This window comes from Dermochelys coriacea, chromosome 8 (genome assembly GCF_009764565.3).
Source record: "Dermochelys coriacea isolate rDerCor1 chromosome 8, rDerCor1.pri.v4, whole genome shotgun sequence".
Taxonomy (NCBI): domain Eukaryota; kingdom Metazoa; phylum Chordata; order Testudines; family Dermochelyidae; genus Dermochelys; species Dermochelys coriacea.
The window spans coordinates 44,696,902-44,712,012 of NC_050075.1; the positions used below are offsets into that span (position 1 = coordinate 44,696,902).

At 49.3% G+C, this 15,111-nt stretch overlaps 1 protein-coding gene across 1 annotated transcript in view; it reads left to right on the forward strand.

The window, feature by feature from the left end:
• Positions 1–15,111, forward strand: part of LOC119860648 (myomegalin-like) — a 142,516-nt gene that overhangs the window by 12,758 nt on the left and 114,647 nt on the right. The window contains 3 exon segments of the mRNA XM_043491179.1: positions 4,465–4,520; positions 9,236–9,456; positions 14,147–14,257. Of these exon segments, the coding sequence (XP_043347114.1) occupies positions 4,465–4,520; positions 9,236–9,456; positions 14,147–14,257 (388 nt within the window).

Here is a 15,111-nt window from a genome sequence, read left to right on the forward strand (position 1 = left end):
CTCTTTCTCTTCTTCCTCCTTTTAATGTACATCAGTCCCGATCCTTCCTGTGAAGCTGTATTCCCCACCTTCTCCAGAACAGCGCGGGAGACATGACCTACCACGTCTTTAGCTATGTTTTGAGCGGCAGCTTTTACGTGGGGTTTAATAATGTCTAGCCCCCGCCTCAAAAGCGGTACGGCTTTTCGAAAGAGGCTACGGAATATTTCACCCACACCTGCCCCATACATCACGGGGGCCCCATGATATCCAGGAAGGGCATATCCCGCCTGGGCTTTGTAATAGTTCCCGTAGATGTTGGAATCGCCGTAATTTTTTAGGATCGCCATAATAGTGTTTTGCTTTTTAGAAAACTCGCTCTCTCCGGGGACGCAGGTGTAACTTGATGATCACCTTGCCAAAGCAAAATGAGATGTTTCTGTTCTGATCTGTCTTTATTTCAACGGTAATGGTGTCGATGTGGTGTTTACTGGTAGGGACGTAATGAGGTTTATCGTAGGTGATGGTGACAAACTCGTTGTTCCTTCCTTGGACGGGGACACAACATAACAGGGGAACAAAAAAGTCCCCCACAAACTGGTGTTCTACGATATCAATGTACAGATACAAGGAATTAAACCCCCCTGTAATGTCTGCCGAGAAAGGGAATTTTTGGACGCTGCGTTTGGGGCCCAAACCCAGAATGTTAGCTAGCTTCCCGCTGGTAGAAAACATATAAGTAAAATCGGCGGATTTAAGTCTAATTTTTCTACCCATGGGGTCATAGTTCATGACCATCTCAGGTGGTCCGGGGTGACGAGCCACGGTACTGTTCATATGGTCCAGTAATTCGGGTATGGACGAGTAATAACCTCGTCGTAGGATGAAACTCCACGCCATATCTCCAAAGGTGATTTCAAAAGGTGTGTCTTCGTTGATAGTGTTCCAGCTGTGTGGGTATTGTATTTCCACTAACCCCACCTCCCAGGCGCCTGGGAGATCCAAGGGCTTAATTAGCCATATTGTAAAGTTCGAGCTGGTGTTTTGGAGAAAAACTGCAGAGCTGGCGTTGCTGGGCAAAGTAATGTAAAACCCGCCGTTGCTCATTTTCTCTGTCTTTGTAGGAGGAATAATTTTTGTTTGTTTTTGTTGTTTGTTTGTTGTTTGTGTCTAAATGTCACAGAGCTGAGAAGCTTTCACCCAGCTGTTAAACTTATCAGGCCACCCCAACCATTTCACCAATAGTTGCTTTTTTCACCCTTTTCCTTTCTCAGCTAGAACTTTTTCAATCCTGTAAATCCTGTCTCGTTTGGGGTTTACTTTTTGTAATTCTTCAGGGTAGAAAGATCCAGTAACTGTCTCACCCTCGTAATCTTTTAATCGGTATACAGGTCTCTGACCCCTGGTTAAGGCTTCATCCACTATGAATATCTCATCGGTAAATGTCTGTTCATAACCTTTTTCAAAAGCTCCTTTGGTTTTAGATAGTCTCACGTGATCACCTTTTCTGAAAGGGGCAACAACCGGTTTTATTTTAAAACCATCTCCATAAACTGTTTTCCATACCTTCAGAGAATTTGAAGGGTTAACATCAGCGGGTCTGGTATGTATAGTTCTGTGAAAGCTCGGGTTGTAACTCTTTATAAAGTCAGGTAACACATTGATGTAGCGAAAGATGTTATGGGCTGTAAAATATCTCCACATCCTAGTTTTTAAAGTTCTGTTAAATTGCTCCACAACCCCTGCTTTGACTTCATTATTAGTAACAAAATGTTGAACGCCATGCCACTTTAACAATCTGCTTAAAGGTTTGTTTAAAAATTCTTTCCTCCGATCGGTTTGTCATTTTTGAGGCACCCGCCCTTTGCTAAAAATAGCTTTAAAGGCCTTGGATACCTCACCACTCATCTTGTCTCTTAGGCCTAAGGCCCAGGCATATTTGGATAGAATGTCTACCACTGCTAAGATGTACTTAAAATTGCTGTTGTGTTTGGAGAACCGGTGCATATCCACCAAATCTGCCTGCCATTGCGCATCCACATCTGAAACAATGGTCCTGTTTCTTTTAAAACGTATTCGAGCCGGTTTGTGTAAAGTGTAAGCATCCTGGTCTGAAAGCCAAGCTGTTACCTGTCTTCTATTTAAAGTTTTACTATGCTTTTTGGCCACTTGAAAAAGAGGGTTCCCCCCGCCAAAGCTCCCAACTTCCCCGGGGGTGTAATATATTTTCTCTAACAGAGCCGTCCCTGGAGACATGACTGTTACTGGCACCATCTTTTACTAACACATGTATGGGTGGGGGACGACATTCATATTAACACATTTAAATAAGTTTTATTAATCGCCTGGTTTAACACAACCTTTTACAACCGCCTGTAAAAATGGACACCATGACTTCTAACATGAGGGAGTCTGTGCTGGTTCATTCTTCCATTTTGTCCTTTTCCTCTTGAGATCTGTGTCTCAGACATGTGCAAAAACAGCTGATGCATGATACATTTACTCCCACGGGGCTACCGATGTGTAAGTTCTCAAAGGCCTCTAGAAAGGCATCATCAAGCTGTCGAGAGATTTTTTCAGAAAAGAAATAGTGTAAGCACCCCCCTGCTTGGTTTTTGATTTACACAATCCCTGGTTCCTAACCCCATTACACACCCCATCCTACCCCACCCCCGACCGTCACTTAAACATTCATTTACCTGAGCATTATCTTTTCCATTCACCTTGTCCGCCCGTAACTCCCCCAAGCCATGATCCCCTTCCACTTCTAGGGGGTTGGACAACAAGAGGCCATCACGCTCATCGGGTTTCGGGGTCGGTTTCCGCCGTATCCACCAATGGTTGGGCCAAAGGGTCCTCCTCAGAACTCTCACTGATGTAGCGCTTTCTCCACACAAGTCCAAAGGTGCTCGGGGCTAAAACAAAGTCCAAAGTTCTCACGGGGGTGGTGAAGGAGGCCATGTTTCCACGACTTCTAAAACATGCGCGCTTGGTAAAAGATGGCCTCTTCTGCCCAACGCTGGGACTTATGGGGTGATGGTGCTGCGCTCTGACTGGCAGAGGGGTCACACGCCCCTCTTCTGGGCGGTTCACCCCATCCCAGAACCTGCCCTATTTTGGTCAAATCTGCTCTCGGGGTGGCCTGATTGGTAGAGGTTGGTGGGAGGAGTTGTTAGAGGGGTCACAGGAATCATTTCCGGGTGGGTCACCCCACCCCCGGAACTCGCCCTGATTGGTCAAATCTCCTCTTGGGGCCAGTCCTAGCGGGACAAAACACATCCTGATTGGTAGAGGGTGGGGCAAGAAGTTGTTAGAGGGGTCACATGACCCACTTCCGGAGAGGACACCCCACCTCCGGAACTTGCCCTGATTGGTCAAATCTCCTCTCGGGGCAGTCCTAGAGGGGTGAAACCCCTCCTGATTGGTAGAGGGAAGTGGGAGGAGTTGGTAGAGGGGTTACATGACACACCTTGCTTCCGGTCATGTGGCAGTCTTGACCCCGGAAGTAATACCCCATGGGGAGGGCCTTTTGGTGAAGGGGGCAGGGGTCAAGGGATGGAGCTTAAAGAGTCAAGGGGCGGGGTTAGGGTTTGATTGACAGTAGGGCTCTTATACTACTCAGGCTGCCACGTTTTCACTGCCATTTTTAGCCATGCTACCTAGATCAAAGCTAGCACAAGTGTGCCCTAGGCTGCAGTCACCTCTCCGACTGCTGTGCAGAGGTAACCTTTGCATCCCTTTGTGCCAGCTTGAATCCCTAGACAGCTGCTGACAGTGCCTCCTCTCTGCAGTAATCAGAGCACTTCTAAACTGTTTGTAGCCCTGTGGTCTGGTGGGTCCCAGCATGTCTCCAAGTATAAATATTCTGAGATTTGTACATTGCAGCTCCTACAGTGTCCACAATGTTGTATATCACTCCATTTCTGTCACAACACCTAACCCTTTAGGAGATGTCAGGCTTCTCTCCTTGGGGAGCCATCCCTATTTATGCCACATGCTGGAGCTTTCCCAAGCCCCACATCGGGACAGGCCTAGAGAAGGTGGCTGATAAGTCTGTTGTCAGTGAACCCAGACAGAGCTCCCAGCGTCGGTGAGACGCTAAACCAAAGTCAGAAATAAACAACGGGGCACTGTTGCTAGCAGGACTACTTGAACATGACGTGAACAACCCTAGAGTGAGCTGTGGACACAGAACTGCTTCAATAGTGCTGTGGGATGGGGAATGCATTGAGTGCTTGGAACTCCCCGTATTGTGATACTTGGGGAGGATGGTGCTGGGGACACTCTGAATGGTGATGCTGGGATTTTGTATCAGGATCTCTCTGGATCTGTGGCGGGCGGGATGGTTTCTATGGATAGGGGACAGTGCCACAGGTCATTATTGGGGTTTCTGTCAGTAAAAGAAGGGAAGCTTTCTGCCTTAGGAACCCAGCCCTGCTGTGCAGAGCTGTCTATTGACATCACCCCATGTGCTCTTCTCTGCAGGGCTTATTGTGATGGTGACGGGAAGGAGATGGTGCCCGGAGCCAGTCACGTAACAGGTAAGGAGCACTGCCCTGTACTGAAGAGCTGGCCTGCTCCCAGGTCGGGCATGGCCCTGCTGTCTGTGTGGGCACCTCTGATCTGTATTCTTCATTCCGCCCACTCTCAAGACCCTTGTAAATGTCAGGAGCGTGCTGTGTGTCCCCCATCCCAGTTAGCACTGGAGGTCTAGCAGCAAACTTTGGTCTACCCCACTGGTCACCTCTCTCCAGCGCAATTTGTGGCCATTTATAATGACCCTTCCTTCATTCGGCCAGCTTCCACCCCATCTGGCAGCACATGTATTCTAGCTAATTCGTGTTATTCTTTTGAGTAAGCTGTAGCCTTGATCCACTAACTTTGTAATTCCCTCAGCAAAGCAATCCAGTTGGTCTGGGATAGCTAGTTATTTACAGACTCCAGCACATTACTCATGCTTCCATTACCCTCCAGCTGTTTTTAGATCTCTTTTCCTCTTAATGTGTTGTCACCTGATCATGCAGACTCTGTCTCTGCATAGTGACCAATCTTCCATTATAACCCTTATGAGACAGGAGAGCAAGGGTGGCTCAGTGGTTTAGGGTGCTAGCAGGGGGCTTGAGAGACCTCGATCCACCCTGGCCTAACAAAGACTTCCTGTGTGACTTAGCCAAGTCATTTAGTGTCTCTGTTCCTCGGTTCCCATCTGCACAATGGGGATTTTCACCCTGCCCCCCAGGGAAATACATCTGAGTGTGAGGTGCTCTGGTACATGAGAGAGAGAGTTCTTGCCCATGTTCTCTTTCTTTGGCTTGGGAACGAGTGCACTTCTCACAACCATTTCCCCTGCTTCCCGGCTCCCTGTTCAGACCTTGATTCCAGGCCCAGGCCCAGATTTCTTTCCCTGTGGGCTCTTGAAAGTCCCCAGGAGCTGCTGGGGACCCTAGTACTGTCTGTGTTGTGTGTATGGTTCCTGCTAGCCCATTGAGGCCTGCAGCAGGGCCTGTGGGCTTCAGGAGTGCCTCAGGGGCAGGGCCGGAGTCAAGGTATGGCGCCTGAGGAAGCAGGGACATGCAATAAGAAGCTGGCTGTGTACCATGCCAACCCCTGACGCTTCATAGGTGTCCGTGCTTCCTGGCTCTCTGGTACCAGTGACTTGCAGAGCAGCCTGGCTCAGCTGGTCCCATTGGATAGCAGAGCTCAGGGGCTCCCCAAGATGATCTGTTTCCGGTGCCTGTCAGACAATTCAAACTGCCAAGGACATGAGGATGACTTCAGACAAAACACTCGACGCTTTGGGTAAGGCTGAGGGTTCCTATCAGTGAGCTCAGGATAAAAAACCCTGAAAGAATGCTGTAATGTAATCACATCAGAATGGCCATACCGGCTCTGACCAATGGTTCAGCTAGCCTAGTATCCTGCCTTCTGACAGTGACCGGTGCCAGATGCTTCTGAGGGAATTAACAGAACAGGGCAATTTATGGAGTGATCCCTCCCGTTGTCCAGCTTCTGGCAGTCAGAGGTTTAGGGACACCCAGAGCATGGGGTCATGTCCCTGACCTCCTTGGCTAATAGCCACTGATGGACCTATACTCCATGAACTTATCCAGTTCTTTTTTGAACATGTTATACTTTTGGCCTTCACAACATCCATGAAGAGTTCCACAGGTTAACTATGTGTTCTGTGAAGATATACTTCCTTATGTATGTTTTTAATTTGCTGACTATTAATTTCATTGGGTGACTCCTAGTTCCTGTGTTTGTGATGTGCTAAATAACACTTCCCTATTCATTTTCTCCATAACATTTATGATTTTTATAGATCTCTGTCGTATCTCCCCCTTAAGCATCTCTTTTTTTCTAAAATGAGCAGTTCCAGTCTTTTTAATCTCTTCTCAGAAGAAAGCTGTTCCATACACCTAATCAAATTTGTTTCCCTTCTCTGTACCTTTTCCAGTTCTAATGTATCTTTTTTTGAGAAAGGGGTGACCAGAACTGCAGGCAGTATGTGAGGTGTGGGCATACCAGGGATTTCAGTTTTGGCATTATGAATTTTCTTTTTTATTATCTATCCCTTTCTTAATGATTTTCAACATTCTGTTCACTTTTTTGACTGCTGCTGCAGTTTGAGTGGATGTTTTCTGAGAAGTATTCACAATAACTCCAAGATCTTTTTCTTGAGTGGTAACAGCTAATTTAAACCCCATCATTTTGTATGTATAATTGGGATTATTTTTTCCAATGTGCATTACTTTGCACTTTTGAACATTGAATTGCATTTGCCATTTTGTCACCCAGTTTTGTGAGATCCCTTTATAACTGTTTGCAGTCAGCTTTGAATATAACTATTCTGAATAATTTTGTATTATCTGCAATTTTGCCACCTCACTGCTCACCCCCTTTTCCAAATCACTTATGAGTATGTTGAACAGCACTGGTCTCAGTACAGAACCTTGGGGGACCCAACTATTTACTTCTCTCCATTTATTCCTATCCTTTGTTTCCTATCTTTTGATCCATGAATGGACCTTTTCTCTTATTCCATGACTGCTTACTTTGTTTAAGAGGCTTTGGTGAAGGACCTTGTCAAAGACTTTCTGAAAGTCCAAGTACACTATATCCTTTTAATCACCCTTGTCCATGTGCTTGTTTGGCTCTCTCAAAGAATTCTAATAGATTGGTGAGGCATGATTTCCTTTTACAAAAGCCATGCTGTATCTTCCCCAACATATTGTGTTTATCTATGTGTGTGGTAATTCTGTTCTTTACTGTAGTTATAAACAAAACAAGCCCATGAAATCCAGAGAAGGTCAAGTAAACTGCCTTAACTGACCCCTATAGTGATGCCCTGAGAAACCACCCAGGAACTCTGAGACAACCTTATCCATCCATCACAAAGCATTTCAACTCCTGGATGAGCACAAAGGCTAGATAATATTGTCTCTTTTAGCTTGAGTGGTTAGTCAATATATGGGGTCTTGTCGGGTTGTTTCCCTTAGAAGGAGAAACTGATGATACAAATCAAATGTTTCCTTGGTGCAATCCTGTTTATTTACAGAGAATGCATGGTAGGAACAACCAACAGCAGGGAGTTACTGGCTGACAATACTAAGCCTGCTGCCAGCCAGCACTCTGTGCCAAAGAAGCTCTTTTGGCTTCCTTTCGGGGACTTTCTCACACCCACCTCTGCCATTCAGTTAGTGCCCCAGCCCAGGAGCGGATTTACCATGAAACAGACCGTGCAGTGGCCCAGTATGCAGGACATATATCTGACAACCTGCCCCTGAGTCCCAGCTGGTGGATGCTTGCACGCCGTGGCCCCACACCGCTCCTGGAAGTGGCCGGCTGCTAGCATGTGTCTGCGAGCCCCTGGCCGGGGGTGGGGAGGTGGCTCCATGCTCTGCCCCTACCCTGGGCAGTGCATGGAGACCTGCTGCCCCCCTCCCTCCAAGAGGCAGGCAGAGATGTGCCAGCAGCAGTACAGCAGAGCTAAGGTGGTTCCCTGCCTGCTCTGCCTCCCTTCCTCTACATTGCTTCGCTCCTGGAAGCAGCCGGCATGTCCTTGCAGCTCCTGGAAGGGGTGGGGGCGGGTGTCTCTGCATGCTGCCCCCCACCCCAAGTGCCGACTCCGCAGCTCCCATTGGCCGGGAACTGCGGCCAATGGGAGCTGTGTGGGCAGTGGCGCATGGAGACTCCCTGCCCCCCTCTGCCTAGGACCCACTGCCAGAGGGGTGTGCCGGTCGCTTTGGGAGCCATGCTGCCCAAGGTAAGCACCGCCCCCCCGCCTGCCTCCCTCATCCTAGCCCGGAGCCTGCACCCAAACTTCCTCCTAGAGCCCGCACTTGCACCCCAACCCCCTGCCCCAATAAGGTACCTCATTTTATTTTCGTTTACTTCCCATTACTTATAATATAGGAGGACAACGAAGGGAAAAAAAAAAGAGAATGAAAAATGGGGGTGAGGGGAGATATGAGAGAATGTTTTTTCTTGAGGGAGGGGGTGACAAAGATTGGAGGTGCCAGGACAGGGGCTACTCTAAATTGTAGGTGTTTTTGCAGCAACAGACTGTTGGCTTTGTAAAGCCCTTATGAAAAACTGATGGGGTAACTGGGAGATGGGTATGGCATGACCACTGTACCAGTACATTAACCTCAGAGAATTAAAATGGCCATGACAGTTATCTAGGAATTTCTCCTAACCAACAGGAAAAGCTCTTGGATCCCAAAATAACCTAGTTTACGTTGTACCCACACGATGCTGCAAACACCTGCTGGCATGAACGATGGCGTGTCAAATTCAGCTCTAAGCCTAGATGCGTGAGAGAGGTAGCAAGGGAGGTTTGGAGGCTGGCATTCCTGATGCAGGAATCCCAGGGTGAGGTTCTCTGGCCTGGGTGATGGAGGAGGTCAAAGTGCAATGGTCCCTTCTAACCTTAAAATCTGTGGCTTGCTCCAGGGAAGAGTAAAGGTTGTTTGGGTGCCTTATTAGTGCATTTCCATAACTTCATATATTAGCCTCGCTTTGTAATTTGACCTTGACTCTGAATTTTGAGTTTCCAATGATTAAGTGGGAAAACTTCAGCATTCCTGTAAGGCAATGTTACCCTCAGATGATGGCTATTTACTTTTAAATTACTGATAGGTGCTTTAACTCCAGCTTGATGCAGTTTTTATCTGGAGGTATGATCCAGTTTGCTCACCAAGCGTGTATATGAAACAGACACTTCACCTGCATTTCCTCTGTACTCCCTTTCCAGCTGTTCTCCACGATACACCAGAGCAGGGGACCCTAGACATCTCCGATGAGGATCCCCCGAGGTGGACACCCACGTTGGGAGACTTTGAGACGGCCCATCACCCAGAGCCGGCTCAGACTCTGCCAGGCATTGAGCAGAGCCCTCTAATGCAGACTCATGTCCTCAGTGGCCTGGAGATGGGCCCTGTAGTGCAGACCCAAACCCTGCGAGATTTTGAGAAGGTAAGTCCCACTCTGGGGTCAAACTTGTCCTGATATCGATAGGAACTTTGCAGGTGCAAGGGCTGGATAACATGGGGGACTGCAGACCCAGCCTGTTATTCCTATTGCAAACAGGACAGTTAATATGATGTTCTACCTTGCTCTTTTGTTCTGCTGTCTCAGGTTATTTGTTTAGGGCCTTGTGTTATTTATCTCATCAAGGTCTGTCCCAATTCCCCTTGCGTCTCTGTGAGCTCCTGTTGCTTTCTGGCATCATCCATTGCTGGAAGCATATAATAGTGGTTCTGAGGAGTCCCAACCATGCTGAGCCTCATCTTCACCGCCCCTGTGCAGCTTGTGTTTGCACTGAAGTGCCTCCTGGACCCACATGAAGCTTGCTGGTGGGGAGCTATTTGATGGGCTGGTTGGGACTGAGGCTTCAACTCTCAGTGCTCTTTGATCTTCTCAGGAGTCTGTAGCCTTTTTTGCCTTTGGCCTGTGCCAGCTCAATGAGCAGTGTTGTGGTTTCCAAATGATCAGAAGAGACTGGGTTACAGGAGTGGGTTATTTCCTTACTAGGGGAGAAGCAGTTGAGACTACCTGAAAGGGGGTTTCAAAGAGGATGGCTCTAGACTGTTCTCAATGGTAGCAGATGACAGAACGAGGAGTAATGGTCTCAAGTTGCAATGGGGGAGGTTTAGATTGGATATTAGGAAAAACTTTTTCACTAAGAGGGTGGTGAAACACTGGAATGCGTTACCTAGGGAGGTGGTAGAATCTCCTTCCTTAGAGGTTTTTAAGGTCAGGCTTGACAAAGCCCTGGCTGGGATGATTTAACTGGGACTTGGTCCTGCTTTGAGCAGGGGGTTGGACTAGATGACCTTCTGGGGTCCCTTCCAACCCTGATATTCTATGATTCTATGATTCTATGAGATGGACATACTCCTCTTGGACAGGGGGACAGAGGACATGCTCTAGCTTGCAGAAATAGCATCCCTTTCAGAACTCCCACAAAACTGCTCTGTGCTCCAATCCCACCCAGACTAAGGGGGAAGTTGATAGAGACAGATATAAATAAACTAGGACCAGTAGTGTGACAGGGTCAAGACTCACCACTGCTGGCACCTCCCACTAGTTGTTCTGGGAATTAGCTCTGTCTGCTGTGGAGCATCCTCAGCGCATGGTGTCTTGCCCATTTTCCGTTCTGCTGCCCTGGGACCCGTGTTGCTCTCCACTTGGCGGTGTCTGCTTCAGGACACTGCCCTCTGGCAGTGCCCACTACTCCAGACTCACCCCCTTTTGGGTTAACAGTAGTCTTTGGGACTTGTACCTGCCTCAGTGGCCAACCACAACCCAAAGTCTAGCCCCTTAGCTCAGGGACAAGTTGCAGTCTGTATTGGCCACTGTCTTCCATGGCCAGGTACAGTATAAGGGGGGTCCCAGGCCCACCTGCTACTCTGGGTCCCAACCCAGGGACCCTCTAGTGGCAGCCTCTTTCTGCCCTCCTTTGTTTCCCTCTTGTCCACCTATTCTTCCCTGGGCCACTTTCCCTTTGGCCCTGTGCATCTTCTAGGCCCTTTGTTGCAGGGTCTGCAGCCTGGCAGATAATGGGGCTGGAGCCCTCTCCTGCTCCCCCAAACCTGCCCAGCACTGCTCTGTCCAAGGTGTTAGCTCCTTGCTTCAAGAGCCTGTCCTTCTCCCTCTCTAGTCAGGGAGAGACTGCCTTCTTCGCTGCTAGGTCGCCTTTATTTAGGGCCTCCCCCAGCCTTGATTGGCTGCCTCTTCCTTCCCCTGATTGGCCCTCCACAGGCCTTTATTGATTGGCTGCTGGTCTGTGCAGCTCAAAAGGCCTGTTCCAGCCCTTTGCTCAGGGGGTGGGGTGACCGCCCCACCAAAAGTAGAAAATTGATAAGGGACACAAGGGACACAAGGAGACCTCTATGGCCAGCAAAGTTAAGGACAATAAGAAGGAGTTTTGCAAGCATATTAGGAACAAAAAGAATCCTGACAATGGTATTGGTCCATTACTAGATGGAAATGGTAGAATTATCAATAATGCAGAAAAGTCTGAAGTGTTCAATAAATATTTTTGTTCTTTTTCTTTGGGGTGGGGGGAGGAAGCAGTACCCTCTCTCGGGCCCTGCAGGGGCTGAGGCTCCAAGGGCTAAGGGAGCACATGAAAATAGGTTAGATCTAATGCAGAGCTGCTTCACCAACCCTGTTACTCTCTAGTTCCATTTGCTGGAGTATAGGGTTAACTAATCCAGATGGCTTTTATTCAGTGCAATACTGGACTATATTGTGCGGGCAGACCAGTCAACAATCTAGCCACATGCACTAGTTTCTAGCTATGGCACAGAGTGGTGCAGCAGCAGGGTGACTGGGCTCCTTGCATGTTGTTTTCATTCGGTGAGAGAAGGCAAAGCAAAGTTCCCAGCCACAGCCTTTCCAGACCTTGAGATAGGGATCTGGTTTAGGAAGCCAGTCACTTTCCTCCTGGAACTGAGTTAGATTAGAGCTAACTCGGGCACAGAGCACTTCTTGGTGAAAGAAAAGCGAGATTCCAGTGCGTGAGTGACTTGGAGATAGTGGAGCAGGCACATGTCATATTAGTGCCAACCCCAACTGCTGAAAAATGGAGTCTGTCCCCACTCCTGGACTGAGACTGTTTTAAAAAATTTATGAAATTAAAAAGAGTTCTCTTTATTTGCCTTCTGGATTCTGTGCCTTCGTGGAATACTCAGCTCACTTTTTCTCTGCAGCCAGGAGCACTGGAAACTTGTATTTAAAAAAAAAAAAAAGACAGCTGAGCTTCTCACTAAGTCACTTGGGCTCTGGGGGCTGGGGCTTGAAGGGAAACCCCAAATATTGTGAGACCATGGTACAATAACAATCGTTGGCAACACTGCATGTGTTGTGAAAACAATCATAGAACCTTCAAAGGAAGGCTGTTGTTAACACATGAGATGGATTGCATCAGCTGTGTCTTTCTTAGGATGAAAAGAAAAGGAGTACTTGTGGCACCTTAGAGACTAACAAATTTATTAGAGCATAAGCTTTCGTGAGCTACAGCTCACTTCATCGGATGCATTTCTAAGGTGCCACAAGTACTCCTTTTCTTTTTGCGAATACAGACTAACATGGGTGCTACTCTGAAACCTTTCTTAGGGTGCTATCACACTTCAGTTGTGTTCAGGGGAAATGCCCAATTTGACCCCAAGGCAGCAATAAAACAAATCACTCTGTTTGCCACCTGCATTGAAAAAATAACCCCCAAATCATCTGCCCTCTGCAGAAAGCTCACGCCAGCCCCCGGCAGAGGGATAACTTTTGCCCTTCTCTGAATGAAATACCATTGTATGTGCACAGTGACATCTCCGGCAGAGGGAGGAGCAAAGCGCAGCCCTGTCAGGAAGCATATCCTGTTTCTGTGCGGAGCCCCAGTGCCCACTTACACTTCTCTGCAGCCCTGCACAGGGGTTTTTGCTGCAGTGTGACTATGCGTAGTTACTTCATATCATTGTTTAGGGGCCAATTAAGAATTAAAGACTGTAATATCAAGGCTTTGAACTTTAAACTCTTGTCCTGTGTTTTGACTAAACCTGGCTCTGATTGCATTTCTCACTGGAGGTTCAAAATAGGAGCCTTGATCTTCTGCCTTTCAGCCATGGGGTGGGTGAATGGGGGGTGTTTCAGTATTTCCACACTGGAGAAAAGCCTTTTCTTTTTGCCTTCCTTCCTGGAAAATGGCTGGCAGACACATAGGCTCGGTGTTTAGGGACATCCCTGGCTGCAGCTCCGTGGGAGCCCTTGGTGCCCTTTCAGTGCTGCGCTGGGAGATCTGAGTCTGCACACACAGGGTGCGGGGCAAGGCTGTTCCCTAGGGGCTCTCACCGAGTGGGAATTAGCCTTGCTGCTATCCAGCAGCTCTGAAAGCTCTCTCTTGGCCAGGTCTATCGCGTGCCACACGTTGTGGTGCCCTCTGGGTGTCTGTCATCCTGCCTCTCACTGGCCTGGTCCTGCAGTTGGGGTAAATGGCTCTTTTCTCTCCCATCCTTTCCTTGCATTTTGCACCTTGCACAAGAGAGGTCAGCAGGACACCAATTAGAACCTGCCCATGGCCTTTACCTGTGTCTCCCATGGGATCGGCTGGGGCCAGGCTCTGGGAGCGGGGAGGGGAGACCCTTGGGAGATTCAGCTGGTGGACAATGGGGTGTTGAGGGATTGGTGGGGAATCTTCTCTCTTCTCCCTTCCCTGCTGCATCCTCATCACGTTTCCTAGCTGCCCTCTCCCCTCCTGTGCGGGTCTCTGCTGGCCAGGCCCCAGGCTCGCATTAATGGCTTGCAGTTGGCTGGGAGGTGGACGTGGAGTCGCTAGGGCCGCTGTCCGGATCAGGTTACACCACTTGTGTCTGTCCATGCAGGATGTTCCCCTGCCAGGGATTCCACAGATATCTCCTGGAGGTAAAAAAGGAAAGCGAGCTGCACTCTTGCACCCATTGGGAGCTGCTGAGCTGTGGGGAGGCTCCAACCAGGAGTGCTGCAGCCTCCCCACCATGTCTCCGTAGGCCGTCGTGGGCTGGGGCAGCTTCCCAGGGGCTTGGCTCATTCCCTTCCCTTGGCAATGTCCCCTGAGTGAGGGGGGTGATGCGGAGATGCCCCCCTCCATGGGTCACCCACCATGTCTAACGGCTACCGTACTCTGTCCCAGCACCTCAATGACCTGAAGAAGGAGAACTTCAGCCTCAAGCTGCGCATCTACTTCCTGGAGGAGCGCATGCAGCAGAAGTATGAGGCCAGCCGGGAGGACATCTATAAGCGGGTGAGTACGGCAGGCTGGGATGGATGGTGCAGCCGCAGCGTCTTCGGGCCCCACAGGCTCCGTGGGGGCTTGGGTGCCTTGGGGTAGGCCTGGTGGGGGGTGGTCAGCAGGATCTGGGTCCTGGCTGGCACTGCCAGGGAGGGACTGAAGCTCCAGAGCATTGTGGGTGGGATGGGGTCTCACTGGAAGGGATTTGGGGTGAGGGTGGAGGGGAGGCATTGTAGGAGCTGGGGCGAGGGTGTGTCAGTAGTGTGCTATGCGGGGAGGGGAGGAATCACAGGGTTCTCAGTTAACGGGATCCAGGCTCAGCGGGTGGATTGGTGTCTCCAAGGGACTGGGACTCAGTGGGGGTGAAGAGAGGACTTCTTCAGTAAACAGACTTTGGGCTGTGCTCGGGTGAATCAGTCAGAGGAGTTCAGTCACCAGGTGGGGCAATTTGTCACTTACAGAGGTAGGGGTGCAGGGACCATGTCTTTAAGGGGATCCGAGGCTGGGGGTGTAGCGTAGGGGGATTCAGCACCTGCATCCTGCGGGGCTTCTGGCGCTAAGCAGAGAGGTGGGGGTGGTGCTGGTTGAGGGGTTTATTCAGCCAGTCCCTCAGATCAGTGCCAGGGTATGGTGTGTACATGTGCTAGGGGAGCAGGAGGGTGGTGTCAGGCTGTGTCTTGGCCTGGGCACTGGTGGGAATTAGAGATGTCAGGGACTCAGCACTGACACACCCATCAGCCCTTTCTGGGCTTCTGCAAAAATCCCCACAAACTAGCGATGGGGGAGCCACCAAATATAGGGGATGCGGCTAGAGTTCAGGGAGTTGGGTGCTTCCGTGAGCCAGTGGAGGACTCCCCACCCCCCCG